General features: G+C 42.6%; 1 protein-coding gene across 1 annotated transcript in view; it reads left to right on the top strand.

Annotated features, from left to right (window-relative positions):
- Positions 1-337: 337 nt before the first annotated feature.
- The window catches only part of edem1 (ER degradation enhancer, mannosidase alpha-like 1), a 56,452-nt gene continuing 31,191 nt past the window's right edge, over positions 338-25,598 (top strand). Inside the window, exons 1-4 of the mRNA XM_051921018.1 lie at positions 338-885; positions 10,054-10,126; positions 15,527-15,630; positions 24,031-24,202. Coding sequence (XP_051776978.1) covers positions 458-885; positions 10,054-10,126; positions 15,527-15,630; positions 24,031-24,202 — 777 coding nt within the window. The 5' untranslated portion in view covers positions 338-457. The remainder of the gene's footprint in view (positions 886-10,053; positions 10,127-15,526; positions 15,631-24,030; positions 24,203-25,598) is intronic.

Here is a 25,598-nt window from a genome sequence, read left to right on the forward strand (position 1 = left end):
CTCCTTTCTGTTTCGATTTCTGTCGATAGGTAGATATCGTAATGCTTTTGGACGTGCTTTGACTTTGTTGTTCTCTCTATAACGTGCCTATGTAATACAGAAATAAAACCAAAACTTCTTTCGCTAAAATCCGCCGGCATCAGCTCCAAGGCTCGCACATAAATCTTCTTCCGGTCATGTGTCAATGGCCCGCCCATTACGTCACAGTTTGCCACGACTCCTTTGATTAAAGTTTGACGGACAGCTGGAGTAGCCATTAAAATCCACACCCGTCTGCGCACAGTAGCCAATCATGTGCCAAGCTGGAGTCGCTGCTCAATCGTATCCGCATGTCTTTTTTTTTTTTTTGTGTGTGTGTTCAGGCGAATGGAAGTGGAGTTGAGTGAACTTTGTAGCTGATGTTCTCGTGAAATGGCCGGTGGAAAAGTATGACTTTTAGGGTCGAATCAAGGCAAACATGCAATGGAGGTCGATAGTGCTGGGCTTGCTGGTGCTGAGGCTGACTCTGAGCTGCATGATGTGGTTGTCACCGAGTCTGAGTCCCAGCTCGGGCTTTTATCACAACTTTCCTCTGGGCTTCAGTTTGGGCATGCCGAGGGACAACAAGCAGCGCCAGGATGATGACGACCACCTCTCGACAAGCGAGCATTCCTGCCGAGCCAGCTCAAGGGAAGGCAAAGCCGCGTACACCAGCTACTTCGAGGATAGCCATGACGAGTACGCCAAGAAATACAGTTCCTTTCCCGAGAACCTGAAGGCCAAGATGAAAGACATGGCTAAAGCGATGTTTTATTTCGGCTACGACAATTACATGAAGTACGCCTTTCCCGAGGATGAGCTCAACCCTATCGATTGCGAAGGTAGAGGTCCAGACGCCAAAAATCCGTAAGTAACTGACGAACTAACCGAAGTTCGGCAAGGCAACTCTCGGCTCACGCCCTTTGGGCGGCGGTTGTGGTGGTAGTAGCAGCCAGTAAATCCCGACGTTTTCCGGCATATTCAATTGTGTATTTCCAATATTGTGTCGTATATGTACACGTAAGGTGTAATGTAATGTAAAAACCGAGATCCAGTGTAAGTGTGCGCGGCAAGTCCCGACGCGGGTCCCGCAGATTGGTGCGGACCTCGCCGGCGTTCTGCTCCCAAGTTAAGGCTTGTCGTGTTCGGGCTTCGTCGGAGAGCTTCTCCCCTAACGAAAGTGTTGCGAGTTTGATGACGGGATGATCACAAATTATACCTTGCAACGCCTTACGACTGTAAGTGCTAACTGAATGTGGGGCTTGCAGTATTCACATGTACAGGTGGAGCACGGGCAAGGTAAATGACTCGTCTCGTTTGCAGTCCGTCAGAAGTGGCAGAGACGGTCCGTTACAATAAAAACGCTCCGGTCAGTGGATCACGATGCCTACCTCAGGTACAGCACAGGGATTTGTAAAGAAAAATGCTCGCGTTTTGGTTATTGCAGCAAATGATCACGAGGAGCGAGTGAGGCGAATAACGACAGCCCGTCCTGTCTTGACGCCTCAATGGTTTGTATTGCTGTGTGCACCTAAAGACTGCAGGGAGGTACAGAACATTTTTAAAATCATCATTTTATTAACAAAAAAAAATTCGTTTACTTGGAAAAAAAAAAAATTGGTTCCGATCCTTAGGTGTGCAGGAAAGGTCACAAAGAGTGCCATCCAGTATTCATAATAATACGAGGCGAGTTAAAGTTACTGTATGTTAGCATTTGAATGGCGGAAACAATTTATTCACAAAACACACTTCATATGTGCAAGATGATTTACAGGAATGTCTCAATCTGTTCGCCATCACGTTCAACACATGCACCATATGTGGCACAAAAATTGTATAAGTACACTCCATCCATCCATTGTCCAACCCGCTGAATCCGAACACAGGGTCACGGGGGTCTGCTGGAGCCAATCCCAGCCAACACAGGGCACAAGGCAGGAAACAATCCTGGGCAGGGTGCCAACCCACCGCAGGACACACACCCACACACCAAGCACACACTAGGGCCAATTTAGAATCACCAATCCACCTAACCTGCATGTCTTTGGACTGTGGGAGGAAACCGGAGCGCCCGGAGAAAACCCACGCAGACATGGGGAGAACATGCAAACTCAACGCAGGGAGGACCCGGGAAGCGAACCCAGGTCTCCCAACTGCGAGGCAGCAGCGCTACCCACTGCGCCACCGTGCCGCCCTATAAGTACACTGTCTGGCCAAAAAAAAAAAGTCGCCACCTGGATTTAACTAAGCAAATAGGTACGAGCCTCCTATTGGATAATTACTGCTTGGGCGATTATCTTTCAGTTGGCAACAAGTTATTTAACCCCAACTGGTGCAATGAGTTGCTTCTCATTTCTTAAACAACCATGTCGAAAGACACATCTCGTGGTCGTGGAAAAGATGTTAGTCTGTTTGAGAAGGGTCAAATCATTGGCATGCGTCAAGCAGAGAAAACATCTAAGGAGATTGCAGAAACTACTAAAATTGGGTTAAGAACTGTCCAAAGCATTATTAAAACTGGAAGGATAGTGGGGACCCATCGTCTTCGAGGAAGAAATGTGGCCGGAAAAAAATCCTGAATGATCGTGATCGGCGATCACTTAAACGTTTGGTGAAATCAAATCGAAGAAAAACAGTAGAACTCTGGTCTGTGTTTAATAGTGAAAGTAAGAGCATTTCCACACACACAATGCGAAGGGAACTCAAGGGATTGGGACTGAACAGCTGTGTAGCCTGATGGCACCGGCATATTCCAAGATGACAATGCCAGGATTCATCGGGCTCAAATTGTGAAAGAGTGGTTCAGGGAGCATGAGACATCATTTTCACACATGGATTGGCCACCACAGAGTCCAGACCTTAACCCCATTGAGAATCTTTGGGATGTGCTGGAGAAGGCTTTGTGCAGCGGTCAGACTCTACAATCATCAATGCAAGATCTTGGTGAAAAATTAATGCAACACTGGATGGAATTAAATCCTGTGACGTTGCAGAAGCTTATCGAAACAATGCCACAGCGAATGCGTGCCGTAATCAAAGCTAAAGGTGGTCCAACGAAATATTAAGAGTGTGTGACTTTTTTTTTTGGCCAGGCAGTATATATACATAGCAGTACTATTAGTGTTAACATGATTCACCCTGTATTAATTTAGATATTATCCATTCATATCCATAACCCTGCCATGTAAATGCAGACGTCTGTCTCTCGGTCTGTAACATTAACACAATTCCAGCACAGCGAGGTAAAGTGACTTGCCCTAGCACAGGGGAGTCCAACTCCAGGGCTGCAGATTTTCATTCTAACCCTTCTTCCTAATCTCTGACCAGGTTTCACTGCTAATTAGCTTCTTTTTCCCTTCTTTTTAATAGCCCTTGTTTTTTAAGGATTCAGTCCTCTGATTCTTTCCGTCATTAAATGACCGCCAAACAGAAATAACTTGTGAAACGAGTTGACGGACAACCAGCTACACTGGGGCTTCAAACTCCAATCAGTTTCTTAATGAGAAGCCGCTTCTTGCTGTTAATTAAATCCATTATTTAATTTCATGGTTTCTTGCTGCTTCACTTCCAAAAATTCTGTTTTTTCTAAGAAGACCATAAAAATGTTTCAGTGACCTGAGAGATCAACCTTTCTGAGGCCGTCCCTTTTTCTGTATTTTCGGATATTTTTATGCAAGGGCGAGCTGGTCATGTGTTGGCTTGTTTTTGTGTCTCATTATTGTTTGGCTGAGTCAAGTTAAATAAAACAAAGGGAAAAGAAGTTAATTAGCAGGAAGAACTGGTCATTAATTAAGAAAATGGTTCGAATGGAAACCTGCAGCCACTCCGGCCGTCCAGGAGTTCGACTCCCCTGCCCTAGCAGAAACATCTGGAGGGTGTTAGTTGACGGCCTTGTGGTTTAACGACCAGGGGCTGCACAGTTCTGTACTTGAGGACGATCAGATGAATATATTGAGTGGCACTGCAGGAATAGGAGGACAGGTGCACAGTTGTACATGTAGACGGGTTAGTCCCCAGGGGGAAAATTTGGCTTTTTTGTAGAAGCCCTTTCAATAAACGCACTTAAGATCTGAACACACAACAAATGACTAAAAAAAAGGAGGAAAAACTTGAAAAAGAAATCTTCTGACCTTTCAGTTCCGGACTCCGTGAGGGATTATGTAGGTGTATTGCTGTTAGTGTAAAGCAGGGGTCTGCAACTCTGGTCCTGGAGGGCCGCAGTGGCTGCAGGTTTTCATTCTAACTCTTTTCTTAATTAGTGACCCGTTTTTGCTGCGAATTAAGCAAAAATTAATTCAGAAAAAGTTAAACTGTAAAGGCTCAGCTCTTTTAATCTTTCCTTGTGATTCATCATCGCATACCTGTATATATTTTGCCACTTGAAATTGTGTTGTCAAGTGAAGCGCTTTCTATGAATTTAAACAAATACCGTGCTCACACTAGCGCTTTACATTATAAGCTTCTAGCTGCCTCCCGTTGCTCCAACCGCATAATAGTGAAAGGGGACAAACTTTTTAAAAATCAATGGAAAAAATAAAAAAGACGTCATTCGTATTGAGAACTTATATTGAAAGCTTTTGTATCCAAGGACCTCTTGAAATATACAGTATTTTTGGTTTTGCTATCAGGGGAACGAATGTAGCTGTGATTTCTTTGGCAAAAATGTAAAAAGTTGGTAAGGTATCCCTAACCAAATGGAAGGTAGGTACGCTGTAACGTCAAACGTTGCCACTGTATCTGATCGTGTTCAGCTGTGACGCAGAGCGTCCTTTTGGGGAGAACAGTAGCATCTCTGCCAATGAGTGGCTACCCTGTAAAACACACATAGCTCTGATCTCTCTCAGAAACATCAAACGTTACTTCCTAACAATCTGTAGATGATAATGTCTGTTGAACAAACGGGTATCGCTAGCTAAGCGGAGGCAAGGTGCGCTCCAACACGTGGCGAGAGGTAGAGCGACTCGAACGGAGGCTGGCGCGTAAGTGTGGAGGGTCCCGCCTGCCCCTCCCCTCGGCCTGCAGCCGCTCTCTCTCTCTTTTGGGTTTTCACAAATCGGTGCAGCAAGCAAACTCTGATACTTCGCACGATGAGAGAAGTCGCAAAATCAACTGGAATGTTCAAGCAAATTAGAGAAAACAACCCGATCGAAATCTGTTAAGTAGTTCTCTCGTGAAAAGTGGACAGATAGAGATATAGATACTGTATATTGATCTAAAATCTAATGTCAGTCTATGTAGATATATCGATCGATCGATATATATGTATAATATATATATCCTTGGGATTAATAAAGTATCTATCTATAGATAGATAGATATACTGTGTGGATATAGATGAGGCATGAAAGAAAAGCTTAAAAACTTACCAAATATGTCCATTATTTTCAAGCCAAGACCGTTGTCGAGTATTGATCGCTATCTTGCGTTTACACACACTTTTTAAAATCGTTTTATACGCGTCATTTTTGAACAAAATTATAAGAATCCGCCATTTTAAAAGCAGACCAGCGGTAGGCAACAGATCAACACTTAGTCTTCCAGCGCAACAACCTTTCACAGCCACTTGGCAGGAATTTCTCTCGAAAGACCAAATCACAGTAAACTTTCTGTGCCACGTAGTTGATTTTTGTTCTGATTTACTTCTATATTTGTGTGAGAATTTAAACAAGTGAGTTGAAAATGCTTCCTTTCCATAAGAAAAAACGGTACCAGGAATAAGTGATAATACGAGTGTTTCCAGAACCCTTTTGATATCGCATGAAAGGCACGGATCAACACTCGACAACTAAAAATGGACGTATTTTGGTAAGCTTTTAAGCTCTTCCTCCATGCCCCATACAGTCCATTGCAAAGCTCCAGAGCTTGCAAGATATATATATAATAAAATAAATTTGTAGAAGCGCTCAACTTTAGAACACAGTTTTGTGTGGCAAATGCATATATCAAGTTTGCAAAGAAATAACTTGGACTTGAAAAATATCAAACTTATCCTTTAAGCTTAAAGTGGAGCAGTAAGCCTTCATTAAAATAGTACATTTTGTTGTGTGTGTATTTCAGCAGTGACATTCATGTCTCTGGTGACTCTTCCTATGAAGTCAGTAGACAGTTTGGGAGAGCATGAGGGGGTCATGAGGTCGCTGGAAAGGGGTGTGTGGTGCTCCTGATATCTCTGCAAAAGGACGAAGGCCTCTTTAGAGTCCTGGTGCTCCCTGTTTGTGAGACATGGCTGCTATCCAGTGACCTGAGATGAAGACTGGACTCCTGTGTCTTTTCAGAGAATCCTTGGGTACCGCTGGTTTGACTTTGTGTTGCTCTTGGAGTCCAGAATGAGGCACATTACTTGCATTGTGAGGGAGAGTCAGTTATGGTACTACGGCCACGTGGCATGATTACCTGAGGGTGATCCTCATTGTTGATGACCCGAGTGGCCACAGGGATGCCCACTTGACCCTCAATCTGCCACAGCCAGGTGTTATTTCCAGAGGGTGGGACTGGAGCTGATGTCGACCTGGAGGAGTTGCCAGCCGGTGTCCCGAGCCGTTTTGTTGTGTGCTGGGTGCGGCAACACGCTGTACTAGTGCATGCTCCCCAACCTGACCTGACCTGACCTGACCTGTTTTGTGGTTTAAACAGGTATTATAATTAGGGGCTGACTCAGACTTTTGTGCTTGTTTAATCTTAATTGCTTGTGTGAAAGAACCAGGCTGTCCGCAAGCCCTGAACACGAACACACACAGAGTCCCGGGTTCAAATAAAGGATGGGGTTATTTACCACAATACCTTCACTGTCACGCAAGCCCAGGTTTTCCTCTCCACAATATTTTCTTCTCGCCACCACACTACCCTCCTCCAGTCAAGTGTTGCTCTGCTTCCTCCCAGCTCTGGCTCACCTGGATAAGGGAGTGCGGTCCTTTTTTTTATTAAGGACCCAGGAGTACTTCAGGTGCCAAGGCTCCTGCCCGATGGTGTACTTCCAGGTCTTACAATTTCCCATTATTTTGGCGGAGCACATCACCCTGCAGTGCCCCCTTTCAGCACCCTCAGACCCCAGCAGGGCTGTGCTGTCAAACTACAACTCCTGGCATTCCCTGCTGGTTTCTGAATGGGCAGCAGTAAGGAGGGGTGCTGCATTTTTAGCACCTGGGGTAAATGAACGTTCTCCAGGGACAGTCCCTCCATGGTGAGGGAGGGTGTTAAATTCAACTGGGGTGCCTTTATGTTCCCTTGGGGCCTCCCGTCCAGGTAAGGGATCTTCCTGACTCCTGGCCCGGGACACCTGTCCATCTTGTGTGCTTCCCACATTTGTTGTAAATGCTTACAGTTGTGGCCAAAAAAGTTTTGAGAATGACCCAAGTGTTGGTTTTCACAAAGTGTGCTGCTTCAGTGTTTTTAGATCTTTTTGGCAGACGTTTCTATGGTACACTGAAGCAGAATTACAAGCATTTCAAAGGCTTTTATCAACTCGTAGAGGGCTGAATATTTTTTCCAAAAAAACTGTTTTCTGAAAAGCACACAATGCAATGGTTTCACATATAAATCAACATAAAATGGCTGTTGCCATGTGCTGTGACTGCTGTTGGTGCATGTTTGGCATCTCTGGCAGCAGTGGCTGCATGGTGGGCCGGCTGCCTTCGCACAGCAGGTGGGTGGCAGTGGCGGGCACAGTGTGATGCAATATGGTTTGTACCTCCAGTGGTGGTCCTCTCAGGTGAACATTGCTATAGGCGCATCAGCTACACGAATGTGTTCAGCACCGTGATCAGCTGGGGACCAATCTGATGATGCTGGTACCACACTTTCGTTTTCGATATCTATCTCCAAGGCACTTGAGTCAAACTCGGAGTCCAACAAGGTCAGAGTCCTGTTCAACGAAATTACGTAAAATGTCCACGGAGTATTTTAATTTGCACATTTACTTTAGTCTCTCACCAAATGTCGATGCCATTTTAGAGGTTGTTTGCTCTTCGCTGCTCACGCACGCACGCACGCACGCACGCACAGGTATTCGAGGTTAATCCAACAAAGCTGTGTGACTTTCTTTCTAGCAAAGAGAGTCGAACTGAACCGTAACGGCGAGTTTTGTTGCTGTTTACAGCTGATTACCGTCCTCTACCCCTGAATTTTGACAAAAGTTGATATCAGCCCTGAAAGAGTTTCCTGGCCATGGACCCAAATTTTCGATGTTTTGTTCCCCGAGCCACTTAGTTCTCACTTTTGCCTTATGGCCCGGTGCTCCATAACACAAGGCATTGTGGGTCATCAAATTGTGCTTGGATGGTTGGGAGAAGTTGCTCTCGGAGGATGTTCAAAAATTTTACATTGAAATTTGGGGTCCATGGCCAGGAAACTCCCCACTGAGAAGTTGTGGTCAGTCCTCAAGAGGCGGGTGGACGTAGAAAAACCCACCAATTCCGACAAACTCTAAGCATTGATTCTGCAAGAATGGGCTGCCATCAGTCAGGATTGGACCCAGAATTTGATTGACAGCCTGCCAGGGCGAATTGCCGAGGTCTGGAAAAAGAAAGAAGGGCCAACACTGCAAATATGGACTCTGTGCATAAACGTAATGTCATTGTCAATAAAAGCCTCTTGAAAGTTAGGAAATGCTTGTAATTCTACTTCAGTATACCAGAGAAACATCTGACAAAAAGATCTAAAAACACTGAAGTAGCAAACTGTGTGAAAACCAGGAGATGGTGGCACTGACCAAAAACAGGAGACCGAGCTGGAGGTAGCAGAGTTAAAGATGGTAAGATTTGCATTGGGTGTGACGAGGATGGACAGGATTAGAAATGAGGACATTAGAGGGTCGGCTCAGGTAGGAGACAGTCAGAGAGGCGAGATTGCGTTGGTTTGGACGTGTGCAGAGGAGAGATGCTGGGTATATTGAGAGAAGGGTGTTAAGGATAGAGCTGACAGGGAAGAGGACGGCCTAAGAGAAGGTTTATGGATGTGGTGAGGGAGGACATGCAGGTGATGGATGTGACAGAGCAAGATGACGAGGACAGGAAGATATGGAAGAAGATGATCTGCTGTGGCAACCCCTAACGGGAGCAGCCGAAAGAAGATGATTGCTTATGTCATTCTCAAAACGTTTGGCCACGACTATACACCCTAACATCTCTTTTTCTAGTGCTTAGTATGGTGCATAGATTTTGAGAACTGTTATTAATTTTGTTAGAAAAGTGTTTGTTTTTTGTGGGAAAAAAACTAGAGGGGACCACTCAGTCCATAAAGTTTAATAATACATTTTATTTATAAAGCACCTTTCCCATGCTCAAGGTGGTCTTGTTGTTATCTTCTTGATTCGTCATCCCAGTATCTCTTTCAGATACTTTATGAAAGTTGCCAAGTTTTCTGCTTCAAACACAAGTGTGAGGCTTATGGAAATCGAGATGTCCACCACATTTAAGAACTTGACAAGGCCATGCAAAGTTTATCGAGGATAACTTAACTTTGAGTGTGTCCGGCGTAAGGTTGCTCATCGCTCCAGGACTAGATAGCGGAGGTATGACATTGCAAGTGGCACATTAACACAAAGAAAGGCATGTGAATTTGGACAAGGCACTTGGAGAAACAGAGTAGAGCTGCGCTTCTAGCGGTGTCATGTAGTCCTTTGTGTAACACACAGATGCAAGTTCTCAAGATGGATCTAAAAGTTATGTAGCACTTTGCATTTCAAAGCTTGGGAGCAGGAACTGACTGTTCATTATCCTTATTTGGGCTGGAGTGACGAGGCAGTGTGGGAATAAACTGAATATTAGTGGAGGAATCGACAGATTGAAAAGGAACTGAAGGTCATGATGTTCACAGCCATGGCTTGAGCAATAGTGAGGAGAAACCGGTCTTGCCTGCAGCGAGATCTCAATGGAGAGGCTGGAGCTGAGAATCACGGCACGTATGGCGAGATGTAAATTATCTAGGATCATCGGGGGATTTTTGGAACAAGAAGGTCAAAATTTAGACATGGATGAGTAATGTTGTAATTTATTGCTGCTTTATTTAAATTCAGTCATTTTTTATTTTGTGTTACAGGTCAAACATTAATATTAATGATGTGCTGGGAAATTATTCATTGACTCTAATTGATGCCCTTGACACACTTGTGGTGAGTGAAACTCTTTGCTGTCTTAAATATTTTAAAGACTCGTGTATTTAAACAGTACTCTGCAATAGATCAATCCCTCCCAACCCCTCAATCCCACAGTTCTTTCTGGCACTGTGGTTAGCAGTTCTACTTTATACAGTTAGGTCCATAAACATTTGGACAGAGACAACCTTTTTCTAATTTTGGTTCTGTACATTACCACAATGAATTTTAAATGAAACAACTCAGATGCAGTTGAAATGCAGACTTTCAGCTTTAATTCAGTGGGGTGAACAAAACGATTACATACAAATGTGAGGCAACTAAAGCATTTTTTGAACACAATCCCTTCATTTCAGGGGCTCAAACGTAATTGGAGAAATGAAATAATTGGAAATCAAATGTTCATTTCTAATACTTGGTTGAAAACCCTTTGCTGGCAATGATAGCCTGAAGTCTTGAACTCCTGGACGTCACCAGATGTTGGGTTTCCTCCTTTTTAATGCTCTGCTAGGCCTTTACTGCAGCGGCTTTCAGTTGCTGTTTGTTTGTGGGCCTTTCTGTCTGAAGTTTAGTCTTCAACAAGTGAAATGTCTGCTCAGTTGGGTTAAGATCAGGTGACTGAATTTTCCACTTCTTTGCTAATAAACTGCTGGGTTGCTTTGGCTGTATGTTTTGGGTCATTGTCCATCTGTATCATGAATCAATTTGACTGCTGTATTTAGCTGGATTTGAGCAGACAGTATGTCTCTGAACACCTCAGAATTCATTCGGCTGCTTCTGTCCTGTGTCACATCATCAATAAACACTAGTGAATGTGAATTTCCCCCTGGGATTAATAAAGCATCCATCCATCCATCCATCCATCCATCCATCCATCCCAGTGCCACTGGCAGCCATGCACACCCAAGCCATCACACTGCCTCCCTCCACCGTCTTTTACAGATGATGTGGTATACTTTGGATAATGAGCTGTTCCATGCCTTCTCCATGCTTTTTTCTTGCCATCATTCTGGTAGAGGTTGATCTTGGTTTCATCTGTCCAAAGAATGTTTTTCCAGAACTGTGCTGGCTTTTTTAGATGTTCTTTAGCAAAGTCCAATCTAGCCTTTCTATTCTTGAGGCTTATGAGTGGCTTGCACCTTGCAGTGCACCCTCTGTATTTACTTTCATGCAGTCTTCTCTTTATGGTAGACTTGGATATCGAGACGCCCGCCTACCCCCTGGAGAGTGTTGTACACTTGGTTGGCTGTTGTAAAGGGGTTTCTCTTCGCCATGGAAATGATTCTGCGATCATCCCCCACTGTTGTCTTCCATGGACGTCCAGGTCTTTTTGCGTTGCTGAGTTCACCAGTGTTTTCTTTCTTTCTCAGGATGTACCAAACTGTAGATTTTGCCACTCGTAATATTGTAGCAATTTCTCGGATGGGTTTTTTCTGTTTTCCCAGTTTAAGGATGGCTTCTTTCACCTGCATGGAGAGCTACTTTGACCGCATGTTGTCTGTTCACAGCAAAATCTTCCACATGCAAGCACCACACCTCAAATCAACTCCAGGCCTTTTATCTGCTTAATTGATAATGACATAACGATGGACTTGCCCACATCTGCCCATGAAATAGCCTTTGAGTCAATTGTCCAATTACAGTGGTGTGAAAAACTATTTGCCCCCTTCCTGATTTCTTATTCTTTTGCATGTTTGTCACACAAAATGTTTCTGATCATCAAACACATTTAACCATTAGTCAAATATAACACAAGTAAACACAAAATGCAGTTTGTAAATGGTGGTTTTTATTATTTAGGGAGAAAAAAAAATCCAAACCTACATGGCCCTGTGTGAAAAAGTAATTGCCCCCTGAACCTAATAACTGGTTGGGCCACCTTTAGCAGCAATAACTGCAATCAAGCGTTTGCGATAACTTGCAATGAGTCTTTTACAGCGCCCTGGAGGAATTTTGGCCCACTCATCTTTGCAAAATTGTTGTAATTCAGCTTTATTTGAGGGTTTTCTAGCATGAACCGCCTTTTTAAGGTCATGCCATAGCATCTCAATTGGATTCAGGTCAGGACTTTGACTAGGCCACTCCAAAGTCTTCATTTTGTTTTTCTTCAGCCATTCAGAGGTGGATTTGCTGGTGTGTTTTGGGTCATTGTCCTGTTGCAGCACCCAAGATCGCTTCAGCTTGAGTTGACGAACAGATGGCCGGACATTCTCCTTCAGGATTTTTTGGTAGACAGTAGAATTCATGGTTCCATCTATCACAGCAAGCCTTCCAGGTCCTGAAGCAGCAAAACAACCCCAGACCATCACACTACCACCACCATATTTTACTGTTGGTATGATGTTCTTTTTCTGAAATGCTGTGTTCCTTTTACGCCAGATGTAACGGGACATTTGCCTTCCAAAAAGTTCAACTTTTGACTCATCAGTCCACAAGGTATTTTCCCAAAAGTCTTGACAATCATTGAGATGTTTCTTAGCAAAATTGAGACGAGCCCTAATGTTCTTTTTGCTTAACAGTGGTTTGCGTCTTGGAAATCTGCCATGCAGGCTGTTTTAGCCCAGTCTCTTTCTTATGGTGGAGTCGTGAACACTGACCTTAATTGAGGCAAGTGAGGCCTGCAGTTCTTTAGACGTTGTCCTGGGGTCTTTTGTGACCTCTCGGATGAGTCATCTCTGCGCTCTTGGGGTAATTTTGGTCGGCCGGCCACTCCTGGGAAGGTTCACCACTGTTCCATGTTTTTGCCATTTGTGGATAATGGCTCTCACTGTGGTTCGCTGGAGTCCCAAAGCTTTAGAAATGGCTTCATAACCTTTACCAGACTGATAGATCTCAATTACTTCTGTTCTCATTTGTTCCTGAATTTCTTTGGATCTTGGCATGATGTCTAGCTTTTGAGGTGCTTTTGGTCTACTTCTCTGTGTCAGGCAGCTCCTATTTAAGTGATTTCTTGATTGAAACAGGTGTGGCAGTAATCAGGCCTGGGGGTGGCTACGGAAATTGAACTCAGGTGTGATACACCACAGTTAGATTATTTTTTAACAAGGGGGCAATTACTTTTTCACACAGGGCCATGTAGGTTTGGATTTTTTTTCTCCCTAAATAATAAAAACCATCATTTAAAAACTGCATTTTGTGTTTACTTGTGTTATATTTGACTAATGGTTAAATGTGTTTGATGATCAGAAACATTTTGTGTGACAAACATGCAGAAGAATAAGAAATCAGGAAGGGGGCAAATAGTTTTTCACACCACTGTACTTTTGAGCCCCTGAAATGAAGGGATTGTGTTCACAAAATGCTTTAGTTGCCTCACATTTTTATGCAATCGTTTTGTTCACCCCACTGAATTAAAGCTGAAAGTCTGCACTTCAACTGCATCGGAGTTGTTTTATTTAAAATTCATTGTGGTAATGTACAGAACCAAAATTAGAAAAAAGTTGTCTCTGTCCAAATATTTATGGAGCTAACTGTAGATCTAATGGTAATGTCCTGAAATCCTGGCCTGCTCCCCTTGTCTGTCTATCCAGTCATCCTCTTAATTTGCTTATCCAGGGCAGGGTTGAGGGGCAGTTGGAGCCTCTCCCAGCAGCAATTGGGTGCAAGGCAGAAACAGTACCTGGACAGGGCACCAGTCTTTTGTACGGTTAAACACACACACACACACACACACACACACACACACCTTGGTCAATTTTGCAGTGCCAGTACTCCTAACCTGCATGTCTTTAGGCTGTGGGAGGAAACTGGAGCACCCAATGGAAACTCGCACAGACACGGGGATTACATGCAAACTCCTTGTGAGATGTGAGCCCAGGTCCCCTTAATGTTAGGCATCAGTGCTGCTACCATGGCTGAGGGGTCGGAGACAATTTTGGGTACCTGGAAATGTAGAATGCAGAAATGTACCAACTCCAACTCCTAATTTAAATTGTAATGGGGAAAAAAAACAAAGCGTTTGCTTGAACTAAAAGACTTTCTTGAAGACATGGACAGTAAAAATGTTATATTAACAGTAAAAGAACTGGAAAGTCTACTTTCCTACCCCGTTACTGTCACCAAGAGGTTGCAATATGAAGATTTAACACCTGTTAATTTTTTCTTGGCATGGAAGAGCTTGATATATTGCCCGAGCAAAAGTGGAGGGTTAATAGCTGATGGCATCGTATCTTCAATGAAGAAAAGGGAGTCTCTTACTGGATATCTTGTTAGCTGCTATTTATGTTGATCCAATGAGCCGAATTTTGACCAGATTGCTAATGGAAAAAAGGCCCTCTATGATGTAGCAGTTCGCCTGAAGGGATTAGTACTACCTGAAACCCCACCACTGGATGAAGCTATAAGCACTGGTAACTCAGGATTATCCTCTTCAAATGAAGCATTAAACTTTGAAACTTCCATTTTGTCCAAGTAGGAATCAAACGCAAAGTGACGTCGCCTATGAGTGAACGATAAACGACCAGAAAATGTCCAAATAAAGAGATTCCAGCAGGAGTTTTTTTTTAAAGAATTAAGAGAAGATGAAAAGTATGATCACTCATCGACACTGATTGTAGAAGAAGCCATCCTTGTTTATCCAGAGATGATTAGTGATGTGGCTAGAACTGGAACAGCAATGCCACCCACCCAAGTCCGTGTCCGCTCTAAAAATAATCGAGTCAGATTTAAGAGCTGCTGTGAAAGAGGATCTGGCAGAAACAATTCTGATTCTTAGAACACTAAATTGAGTTAATTTTGGATTGCATTTAACAGATATTCTACTCTACAATTGTATTCCAAGTTCAATATATAAAATGTTTTTTAGGTTTTCCAGCTTTTTGTTTTTTATTCATGTAGTTAACACTTTGATTCAAAACTACCAAAGAATGTGGTTAATATTTTTGAACTGGTAAAGTTCCTGATTTTTATGCATGCTACTACTTCATAGCCACTTGATTAAAAACAAATAAAACTTTATTGTTTTCATTTTTTGTCTTTTGTTTAAACCGGCCAATACGGTAGGCAGTAGTTCTGTGGTTAAATGACGTGTATATTGCCTTCCTTCAACCAACATGGAAAATACATTAGCATATTAAATACGGAGGAGTCAGAAGTACCGGAAACTAAGGAGTCGAAGGATTTATCTACCGACTCCACAGCCCTGGCTACCACTGCACCTCCATGCCTTCCCCTTTTGTCCATTTTATGTTTTTCTCAGATTTTCTTACTTCCCATAGATGTGCTTGTAGAATTTACTGCTGCCTCTAAATTTTATCCTGAGTTAGGAAATGCCCTTTACCTGATGTTGTTGGGTAGGGTCCAGTTCAACACAATTCCATAGCAGACTTTGAGTGCATTTAATAATGAAACCCCCCAGTAGTGTTTTATTCCTTCCAGCACATTTCTAACCACTTTCATTTCACTCTTTTGGTTCTGCAGGTCATGGGTAATATTTCTGAATTCCACAGGGCAGTGAAGTTGGTAATTGACACGGTCTCTTTTGACAAGGACTCTACAGTTCAAGTTTTTGAAGCTAATATCAGGTACTTTGTTTCTTTTGATAGTCCAGATTATAGTAATAAGCCAAAAATTCAAATAGGAAAGCATAGTGCTCAGTGCTGCTTCTTTGCAGATCTACTGTAGCATCCTGGGTTTCAACTGGGGCTACAACTAACAACTGTTTTCCTAATTGTTATGATCTTTTGATGATTGTTTGAATTAATTGATGTTTTTGAGGGTTTTCCAAAATACAATGTTTGTACAATGGTGCAAGTCTTTTATACTAAAATGAAAAAGTTTTTATTCCTTGCATGGTGTTCTCCTTCATAACAACACTACAGATATGCTCTAAAGCAGGGGTCGCCAACACTGGTCCTGGAGGACCACCTTGGCTGCAGGTTTTCATTCTAACCTTTTTTTTTTTTTTTTAAAAATGAGTGCCATGTTTGTGCTGCTAATTAACTTCTTGTGAATTCATTTTAATTGATTTTTAACATTTGTTCTCTTGAATTTCTTCACCGTTCCTCTTAATTGCTTCATTAGATAGATAGATACTTTATTAATCCCAAGGGGAAATTCACATACTCCAGCAGCACCTTACTGATATAAAAAATAATGTTAAATTAAAGAGTGATAACAATGCAGGTAAAAACATACAATAACTTTGTATAATGTTAACGTTTACCCCCCAAAGGGTGGAACTGAAGAGTCGCATAGTTTGGGGGAGGAACGATCTCCTCATTCTGTGGAAGATTGTGGGTTCGCTTCCCGGTTCCTCCCTGTGTGGATAGCGCTTTGAGTATTGAGAAAAGCGCTATATAAATGTAATGAATTATTAATTATTATTATTCTGTCATTGGAGCAGGACAGTGACAGCAGTCTGTCGCTGAAGCTGCTCCTCTGTCTAGAGATGACACTGTTTAGTCAAACTGTCCAGCTCCATGCCAACAATAGAGCCTGCCTTCCTCACCAGTTTGTCCAGGCATGAGGTGTCCCTCTTCTTTATGCTGCCTCCCCAGCACACCACCGCGTAGAAGAGGGTGCTCGCCACAACCGTCTGATAGAACATCTGCAGCATCTTATTGCAGATGTTGAAGGACGCCAGCCTTCTAAGGAAGTATAACCGGCTCTGTCCTTTCTTAAACAGAGCATCAGTATTGGCAAGCGAAGTGAGCAGTGAGGAACTTCCTAGTAAATAAATATATAAAAACTACATAAATAATTGAATGGCTGGCTCAGTCTCTGTGGGTGTGCATGCTCGCATAGCTGCAGGAGGTTGGTGAGGTATTTGGGGTGAGACGCACCTACATGTGAGGGTGAGGTCTGTTTCATTTGCCTCATCGGCTTTGTGCAGTGCCCGATTGAGACACTGCACCCCCAGAGGCATATAAGTGGGGAGCTGGCACAGAGAAAAGCGAGAGACAGTAGACTGGCCAGTGAGAGAGAAGGGAAAACTGAAACATGAAGGAGGTTAAAAGAAAAGGAGGAAAAAAGAGGCAGGGACAGAGTGGGAGAGCACCCATGCTGAACCGAGTGACTCGGGTGGTCTGGCGTGAGTCTCTGGACTGGTCTTCTGCGAGGTTCAGACAGGATAAGGGGAGGAGACGCCCAATTTCAGAAGGAAGCATTTTGGCTCATTGACTTCATGGACTGTCTCTGGTTTTATCCTCCTTGTTTTTATTGGATTATTTATTTATTGACAGATGGGAGCACTGAACCATTTTGGACCCTGGAATTGATTGTTTTAATAAAAGCACCAAGGCCCTCTTTCACCTACCTATGTTTGTGTGTTGTGTCCTCATTTGCTAGGCTCATCCCTCAGGTACGTTATTGGTGGTAGCGGGTTCAAGAGGCTCCTTAGAATGACCTGGTAGAGTGGGGCCGACCAGCACCGTCACATGAATCAGGACTCTGATATCTCTTCACTGTGTATAGGCTGTCAGGAGACTTAAATTAAGCTTTAAATTGTTGTGACTTTTTGTTAGTCCTTTGGAGCCCAAGGAGTGATCAGTCATTCATCATTTTTATTCCATTAGGCTTCTTTTTTTGTCATTTTTAATACCATAGGAGTGTATCCTGCAAATGAATTGGCAATTTAACTGTGGTTCATTGTCTTTAACATGCAATAGTATGACAGCACAGTGTGTGTTCTCGATATACCTTCTGTCATTTGTAAAATGTTTTCCACAGATTGCAGGTACAGTAAAACCTTGGATTGCGAGTAACTTGGTCTGCGAGTGTTTTGCAGAACGAGCTAAAATTTTTTAATAAATTTTAACTTGATAAACGAGCAAAGTCTTGCAATACAAGGAGTACGTATACGCTTTGTCTGCTGAGCGTCACATGATCACAACTGAGCTGATGGTTCTTTCTCTCTCTCACTGCGGGATTGTGGGTAATAGTCTCCCATTCTCGATCTCAGTCGGTGTGCCTCACTCATATTGTCAACATCCGTACGCGCGTATGTGTGTGTTTTGTAATGTGCGAGTCCCTGTCTTGTACCCCAAAACATGATGCCGAGTCTCAGTACTTGAGCAACAGCAGCTTTATTCAGCGTGAAACAGGAACCGCACGGTTATTTATTGTAACGGTGTAGAAAGAAAATGTTTTACATTAGCATAAAAATAGCAAATTAACATAAAGAGCCATAAAAATTAATTAAAAGCTTCTAAAACATTAGATTAAGCATAAATTAGAATGTTAAGAAAATAAGATAGGGCAAGTAAATAGTTAACTAAAAAATCAGTCATTTCTGCATTATTTTTTAAGCTTACAGCAAAACTGCTAGTGTGGGAAAGAACAGGATAAGAAGATTGAGAACACCTGTGTCCAAGGATAGGAAGCTAAAGGAATGATACCACAGAGAAAAGATGGCTCTGAAAGGCATGTACGAAGCCAGCTGAAATATTGAATCCGCAAAGATGGCAAGAAGGCATTGCTGCCAAGGTCAGGTGATGTAATGCAAGGAAAATGACAAAATATGTTCTAAATAAGTTTAGAAAATTAGTAATACTAGCATTTAACCTAAGTACAGAAATTAAATGTAAATCAAGCATGCCAAGCAAATGATTAAATAAAGGCACGTGCCATAGTTCAATTTTAATTAAAGCTTAAGCTTCAGGCCACCATTATAAAAAAGTTTGGAAGGCTTAGAAAAGGAAATGACAAGAGGAAACCCATATATGGAATTAAGGCCTTGGCCAGTTCAAGAAATAAGAAAAAACAAACGAAGTGAACAATAGACAGTGAAATACCGGGGGGGGGGGGGGGCAGCTGCAGGAAAATGAGGAGATGATAAGGGTTCCCATGGGAACTCAAGGTATCGGCCGGACAGGAGAAGAGGGGAGTCAGAGAAAATGAGGTAATTTGAACGAGGTCGAAGTGATAAGAAAATGATATATAAGTTTTGGGTTTTGAACTGTTCGGGGCTCAATTCAATTTGGCCGTATTGGGTTGGGTCCGTGTTGTTGTTGTTGTTATTTTATTGCAATAAAACTATAAACTCTGTTTGTCTGTATCCTGAGACTCCTAATAGCCTTTATTTCAGGTACAAAGCCTTCTGGTGACGATTTTTTGCCACGACAACAGGATCTGCCGCTCTCCTATACCCAGACACAGCAGTCAGGCAGGGTCATAGCCAAGTAATACTGTGCCCTACGCATTTATAATGTTCAGTGCATCACCCATCGACGGCAGGCTCTTATAGCATGTCCCCAATCTTTTCGGATTCGCTTTTACGGCAAACCGTTACAGTACTGGGAGCCTGCGGTTGCTTCGGGACGCTCTTCCCCATGTCATTCTGTTGGGTGGAATCCCAAAAGAGTTTTGAAACCTTACAGTGCGCAAAGTATTTTTTTATTTTGTGTCCAAGTGTAGTGACTCTTCAGGCAAAAGCAACCGTCATTAGAGAGGCTCCTTGATAAAGTCGCAAAAAAGAAGATTCCAGTGAGCCAACAGGTAGCAGGGATTCCGTTAGAGTGAAAGTCGTCCCACATGATAACCCTCCTCTCTGTCGTCTACCTTTGAAAATTAAAGAGTCGTGGCTGGTGTGAGGGAAAGTGAAGGTTAATTTGTTTTATGTATTTTTACTTTATATTTTGTATTAATCATTTTTATATGAATAGTTTTGGGTTGTGGAACGAATCATCTGAGTTTCCATTATTTCTTATGGGAAAATTTTGCTTTGATATACAGTCAAAGTAAAAAGTATGTGAACCCTTTGGAATGATCTGGTTTAATGCATGAATTGGTCATAAAATGTGATGTGATCTTCATCTAAGTCACAGGTACTAATACACACAATGGGCTTAAGCCAATGACACACAAAAATTCTACTCTTTCATGTCTTTATTTTACAAACGCATTCAACGTTCACAATGGTAGTGGAAAAAGTAAGTGAACCTTGGGATTTAATAACTGGTTGACCCTCCTTTGGCAGCAGTGACCTCAACCAGGCACTTCCTGTAACTGCAGTTCAGACCTACACACCGTGCGAGGGGAATTTTTGCCCATTCTTCTCTGCAGAACTGCCTTAACTCTTCCATATTCTTTGGTTGTCTTCTGTGTATGGCTCTCTTCAAGTCATTCAGTAGGATTGAGATCTGGGCTCTGACTGGGCCACTCCAAATGGCCGAGTTTATTCTTCTGAAGCCATTGTGCTGTGGATATGCTGTGATGTTTAGGCTCGTTGTCCTGTTGCATCACCCAGCCTCTTCTGAGCTTAAGTTGACGGACAGACACCCTCACATTATCCTGGAGAATTTGTTGATAAACTTGTGAATTCATTTTCCCCTCAATGATGGCAAGCTGTCCAGGCCCTGATGCAGCAAAGCAGGCCCAAATCCCGATGTTCCCTCCACCATACTTTACTGTAGGCATGATGTTTTGATGTTGATATGCAGTGCCCTTTTTATGCCAAATGAAGTTCTGCCTGTTCCTCTCAAATAGTTCAATTTTGGTTCCATCACTCCACAAAACATTTTCCCAGTACCATTGTGGAGTGTCCAAGTGCTCTTTTACAAACTTCGGGCATTCGACAATGTTCTTTTTTGATAGCAGTGGCTTCCTTCTTTGTGTCCTGCCGTGGACTCCTTTCTTGTTCAATGTTTTGCGTATAGTTGACTCATGAAGAAATCATTAGAACTGGCTAACATCTCTGTTCAAGTCCTTTGCGGTCACTCTAGGGTTCTTCTTTACCTCATTGCTGACTTTGCGTTGTGCTCTTGGGGTCATCTTGGCAGGGCGCCCACTTGTGGACAGAGTAGCCACAATACTAAATTTGTCTCCATTTATAGACAACTTGCCTAACAGTAGACTGATGAATATCTCAAATCTTTGAGATGACTTTGTAACCCTTTCCAGCCTTACGTAAATGAACAATTCTCGATTGTAGCTCTTCAGACAGTTCCTTTGTTCGAGGCATGATTCCCATCTGGATATGCTTCTTGTCAAAAGCTCATACTCAAACTTTATAGTGGTTTTGATCAATCAAAGTCATTCTAGGGCACCACACCTCTGAACTCGCTTCATTAAATGGACTCCACATGCGCTAAATTCTGACTGCAATGAGCTTTTTAAAAAGTCATTAGCTTGGGGTTCACTTACTTTGTCCAACCTTCAGTTTCACAGTTTGAATGATTTATTCGATCAAAAATTCTCAGAAAATCTGTGTATCTTTAGTTATAGGAGACTGTGTTTGTTCATTATTGTGACTGACATGAAGATACGACCAGGTTTTATATGGGAATCAGACATCAATATTGATAATTCCTAGGGGTTCACATACTTTTTACTTTGACTGAGTGCTTTGGATTACAAGCACGTTTCCGGAATGAATTATACTCACAATCCAAGGTTCCACTGTAATGTGAAATGTAAAGAAGCTGAAATTGCAAGGAACAGGGGAAAACAAATTTAAAATAAGCTTGTGCACAAACGCCGTTTGTCCTTCTGTATGGAAGAATACTTTTTAATGACCTATCGTGTCTCATTTCCACAAAGGAATACTGCTTAATTGCAGCTATTTGTCTCGACTTGGAGTATTGCAACTTTGCACACATTATTGCTAAATTAGAGAATGGTGCAACAATAAGAAAAGATTTCACCATATTGTATCTTGATGTGAAAACCCCTGAGGTTGAAACTCCAGGCACAAATGGATGTGGAACGTAACGTGTAACTCACAAGGGAGAGCCATTGACTAATCCTCATTGGACACGTTTATAGGTTTATTTTCTCAGGCAGGCATACGTGTTAAGTGAGGAGCAAAGCTTGAGCTGTGCTTCATTTATTCCACATGCTACGGGGTAATGTAGTATGTGTTGAATATTTATGGCAGCATCTTTAAATACAAAGTTGTTTTCTACAAAAACATCTGTGAAGATTCTCAGTCATCCAGGTGAAATTTATCTGGTGGTTGAGTCATGGCAACTGGACTTCTTCCTTGTTAGATACGTTTCACTGCTCATCCAAGCAGCTTCTTCAGTCTGAGGAATGTTGTTGGAGACCACAAATTTATCCTCCAGGTTAGTTTCACTACACACCTGCCCTGAATAGGCTTGTTGAGGAAGACAAAGGAAGGGGGAGGTGTGGGTAGATGTAACCGTCACACCTTTAACAGCCCCTTCTACCCCCATAGAGTGGGTCGTTAGGAGTGGTCCACCTGGTGGAGGGTGTAAATTGGGCCTGATTTTCCTGGGGATAGATGAAAGGGCAGTATGACAAATTGAAGACAGAGCAGAGAACATCCCCACTTCCACAGAAGCTAATAGGAAGGAAAACCAGCATCTAAGAACACCCCTTAAGATCTGTGGATATTCCAAGTGGGCCTTTGACAAGGCAGGATCCTGTTCCAGAAAAAGGACAACAGAACAGTCAGGAGTCCCAGGGCCAACAGGAGAACCTGGTCATTCCATACATGCCTGGTGTGTTTGAAAAGCTAACAAGGATTTTTGAAAAATACCACATACCTGTTTCACTTCATACCCACTAACACACTGAGACAGACGCTCGTCCACCCCAAAGACCAGATACCGAAACAGAAGAAGAGCAATGTAGTATATGTCGTTCAATGTAGCGAAGAGTGCCCTGAACAGTACGCTGCAGAGACCAAACGGCCGTTACACAGAAGGATGGCCCGGCACAGAAGGAGCAACACCTCCGGGCCAGAATCAGCTGTGTACCTCCATTTGAAGGACAAAGGACACTCATTTGAGGGCATTAGCTTCCAGATATTGGATAGAGAAGACAAGTGGTTTGAGAGAGGGGTGAGGGAAGCTTCGCATGTGCAAATCAACAACCCCTCACTCAACAGATGTGGAGGCCTTAGGCATAACCTGTCTCCAATTTATCATGCTGTCCTTTCATCTATCCCCAGGAAAATCGGGCTCAATTTACACCTCCACTAGGTGGACCACTCTTAACGACCCACTCTATGGGGGTAGAAGGGGCTGTTAAAGGTGTGACAGTTACATCTACCCACACCTTCCCCTTCCTTTGTTTTACGTGCAAAAAGTACAAAGTATAATAATAATATTAAAATGAATAATAATGCTAATATCGTATATATTGTCAAAATATATCTTTTGTGTGGTATATCTTTGAATGGAAACCTCCAGCATATCATCCCCAAAAGCCACTGGACCCTACGAGAGGGAGCAGGCAGGATCATTTGATCTTCTATTCAGGACCGTCTTAATATATGGGCACTGGCCTGGGGGTTTCAGGAGCATAGGGGGCCCACCATGTTACTCATGCCTATGTATGTTTCTGTTTTGCTGTCAAAACAGGGGTCCCAACGCACTTCTTTGCTCAGGGGCCTATGATGCTAATAAGAAGGCCCTGCTTTATAGTTCGATAAAACAGTTGAATTTTGAGTTGCTCTCTCTGACCATATTTTTGCCATTTTTTGGGGAAAATTCAACCACAGTTACTGTGATACTGGAGATGTTGCAGCAAGAAACTCTCCTCGGGTTCCCACTAGTAATATAAATTAATAATGGCCAAGTCAAGGCACTCTTGGAGTGAGCCATAAAGGTGAAAAAACCAGCAACCTTGCGGTCGACAGTCCAAGATGTTTGCCATCAGAGGGCCGAACGACCTTCAGCCAGTCAAGCCCCTCCAGAATCCTGCTGAGACTTATTTGAGTATCGCAGGGACAGAGAGCCCATCACGACAGGAACAGACAGTCGGCATCAGAGCGGTAAATAATTACTGACATGTTATAGAATAGACTCCTAGATCGCAAAGCCTACTGATACTCGTGTCCAAATTTTTCTTATTAAAGTTTTACTGTGAATTTTATTGAAAAACCTTACAATTCCTAAGCATGGGTATGAGTGTCTGCTTGGAAAACTGCATGCTTTTAATCTGTAAATTTCACAGCTATGCCGTGGCTTGTGTGAATAAGTTAAGTGCTTATGTCAGTATCTTTATTTTCCTTTTAGGGTGTTGGGAAGTCTGATCTCTGCACACATTCTGTTGACCGACTCAAAACATCCATTTGGTGATGTAGGACTAGAGAATTATGATAATGAATTGCTGCATCTGGCTCGTGATTTAGCTGTCAGACTTCTGCCAGCTTTTGAGAACACCAGCACAGGAATCCCATATCCTCGGGTAAGTGCATAGTATCAGTTAGACCTTTGGTTTAACCTCAGTTGATTATTTGTATTAATAATCTTAACATTTGCTCTTTGTGTGTGTAGGATAAGATAATTCGCCTTTGTCATTTTAGCTTGGCATTGGTAATACCTGTTACATCATGTTTGGTTTGAAGTTCTCCCTATAAGTTGTTACTGCTTGCAAGTGTGGTCCTATTATTATTTGCACTCTCGACACCAATATTGTAATAAATCCTTATGTTAGGGAGACTGTCCTGGTAGAATTTGTACATGTCAATTGTGTGTGTTTTTTTTTTAATCATTTTGTGATGCGAACACACAGTCTGTTAAATGATCAGTTGGTCTAAGGTGAATGTCAATATTGAGTGTAGCTTGGTTCATCAGCCTTGTAAAGCTGCACACCAATTAATAGTATAAAGCAACACCCACTCCATTTCTGAAATGTCATGCTTGTGCCACTTTGTTTTATATGGCCTGTGCTGAATGCCCCTTAGAACTTTTGTCTTAGCACAAGTCTTATCACAACCTTTCCTTAAAACATAAGCCTATTTTCAAATACCCAGGTTCTTTTTGAATGTGGACCTAAAGTATCTTTTATATATAAACGTCTACGCGTGGAAGTGTGTGTGTCTGTCTCTTCGGCCCGGATGTGAGAGGTGGAGTCAGGGTAAGGGCTGCACCTCAGAGGAAACAGAAACAGAAATACACAAGTGAGGCGTCCACATCAGCAAAACGAAACCTTGGAAGAAACGGATACTCGCTTAGCCGCTTAATACACAAGCGAGGCGAGAACGCTGGCAAAACGAAATCTCCTAGGAGAAAGATGTCCAGAGCTGTTCCTTTCAATTACCTGACATCTCTACATTTCAGTTTTTCTTTTTCTGACCATTTCAATAGTTTCTAGGACCCCAGGCTCTTTACAGCACAGGTTTACACAGCTAGTGTTTAATAATTTTCTCACTAGTCTCTTACACTTACCAGTGTTTCGGGGATGTACAGTTCACAGTTGCCTTTTCCCTGTTCCTAGGGCTGTGGTCCACTCCCTTACCATCAGTAATTCCTTCATCATCACTATAGTCTTTGTATTGGGAGTGCTGTCTCTCCCTCGCCCCTGATTCTCCTATTTGAGAGAACTTGGTTCCCAGCCCTCGGTGGTAAAATTGAGTAAACATACAGACGCTTAAGCATGCGTTATTCAAATAGTGTCAAAAATGAAAGCTGAAGGAATTGTGGCAAAGTACATCATACAGCCTGGTACTGTTAGATGTTTAGTCTTTCCAGGTGACTCTCTTTTCTATTACTGATTTACATTGAGTGTTGGCAGTAACTCGGAGAGCATCTGTAGCCTCTAACCCCCAACACAAATGTTCTTCCCTTCTCCTTTTCTTAGT

The sequence above is a fragment of the Erpetoichthys calabaricus genome, chromosome 18 (assembly GCF_900747795.2).
Source record: "Erpetoichthys calabaricus chromosome 18, fErpCal1.3, whole genome shotgun sequence".
Classification (NCBI taxonomy): domain Eukaryota; kingdom Metazoa; phylum Chordata; class Cladistia; order Polypteriformes; family Polypteridae; genus Erpetoichthys; species Erpetoichthys calabaricus.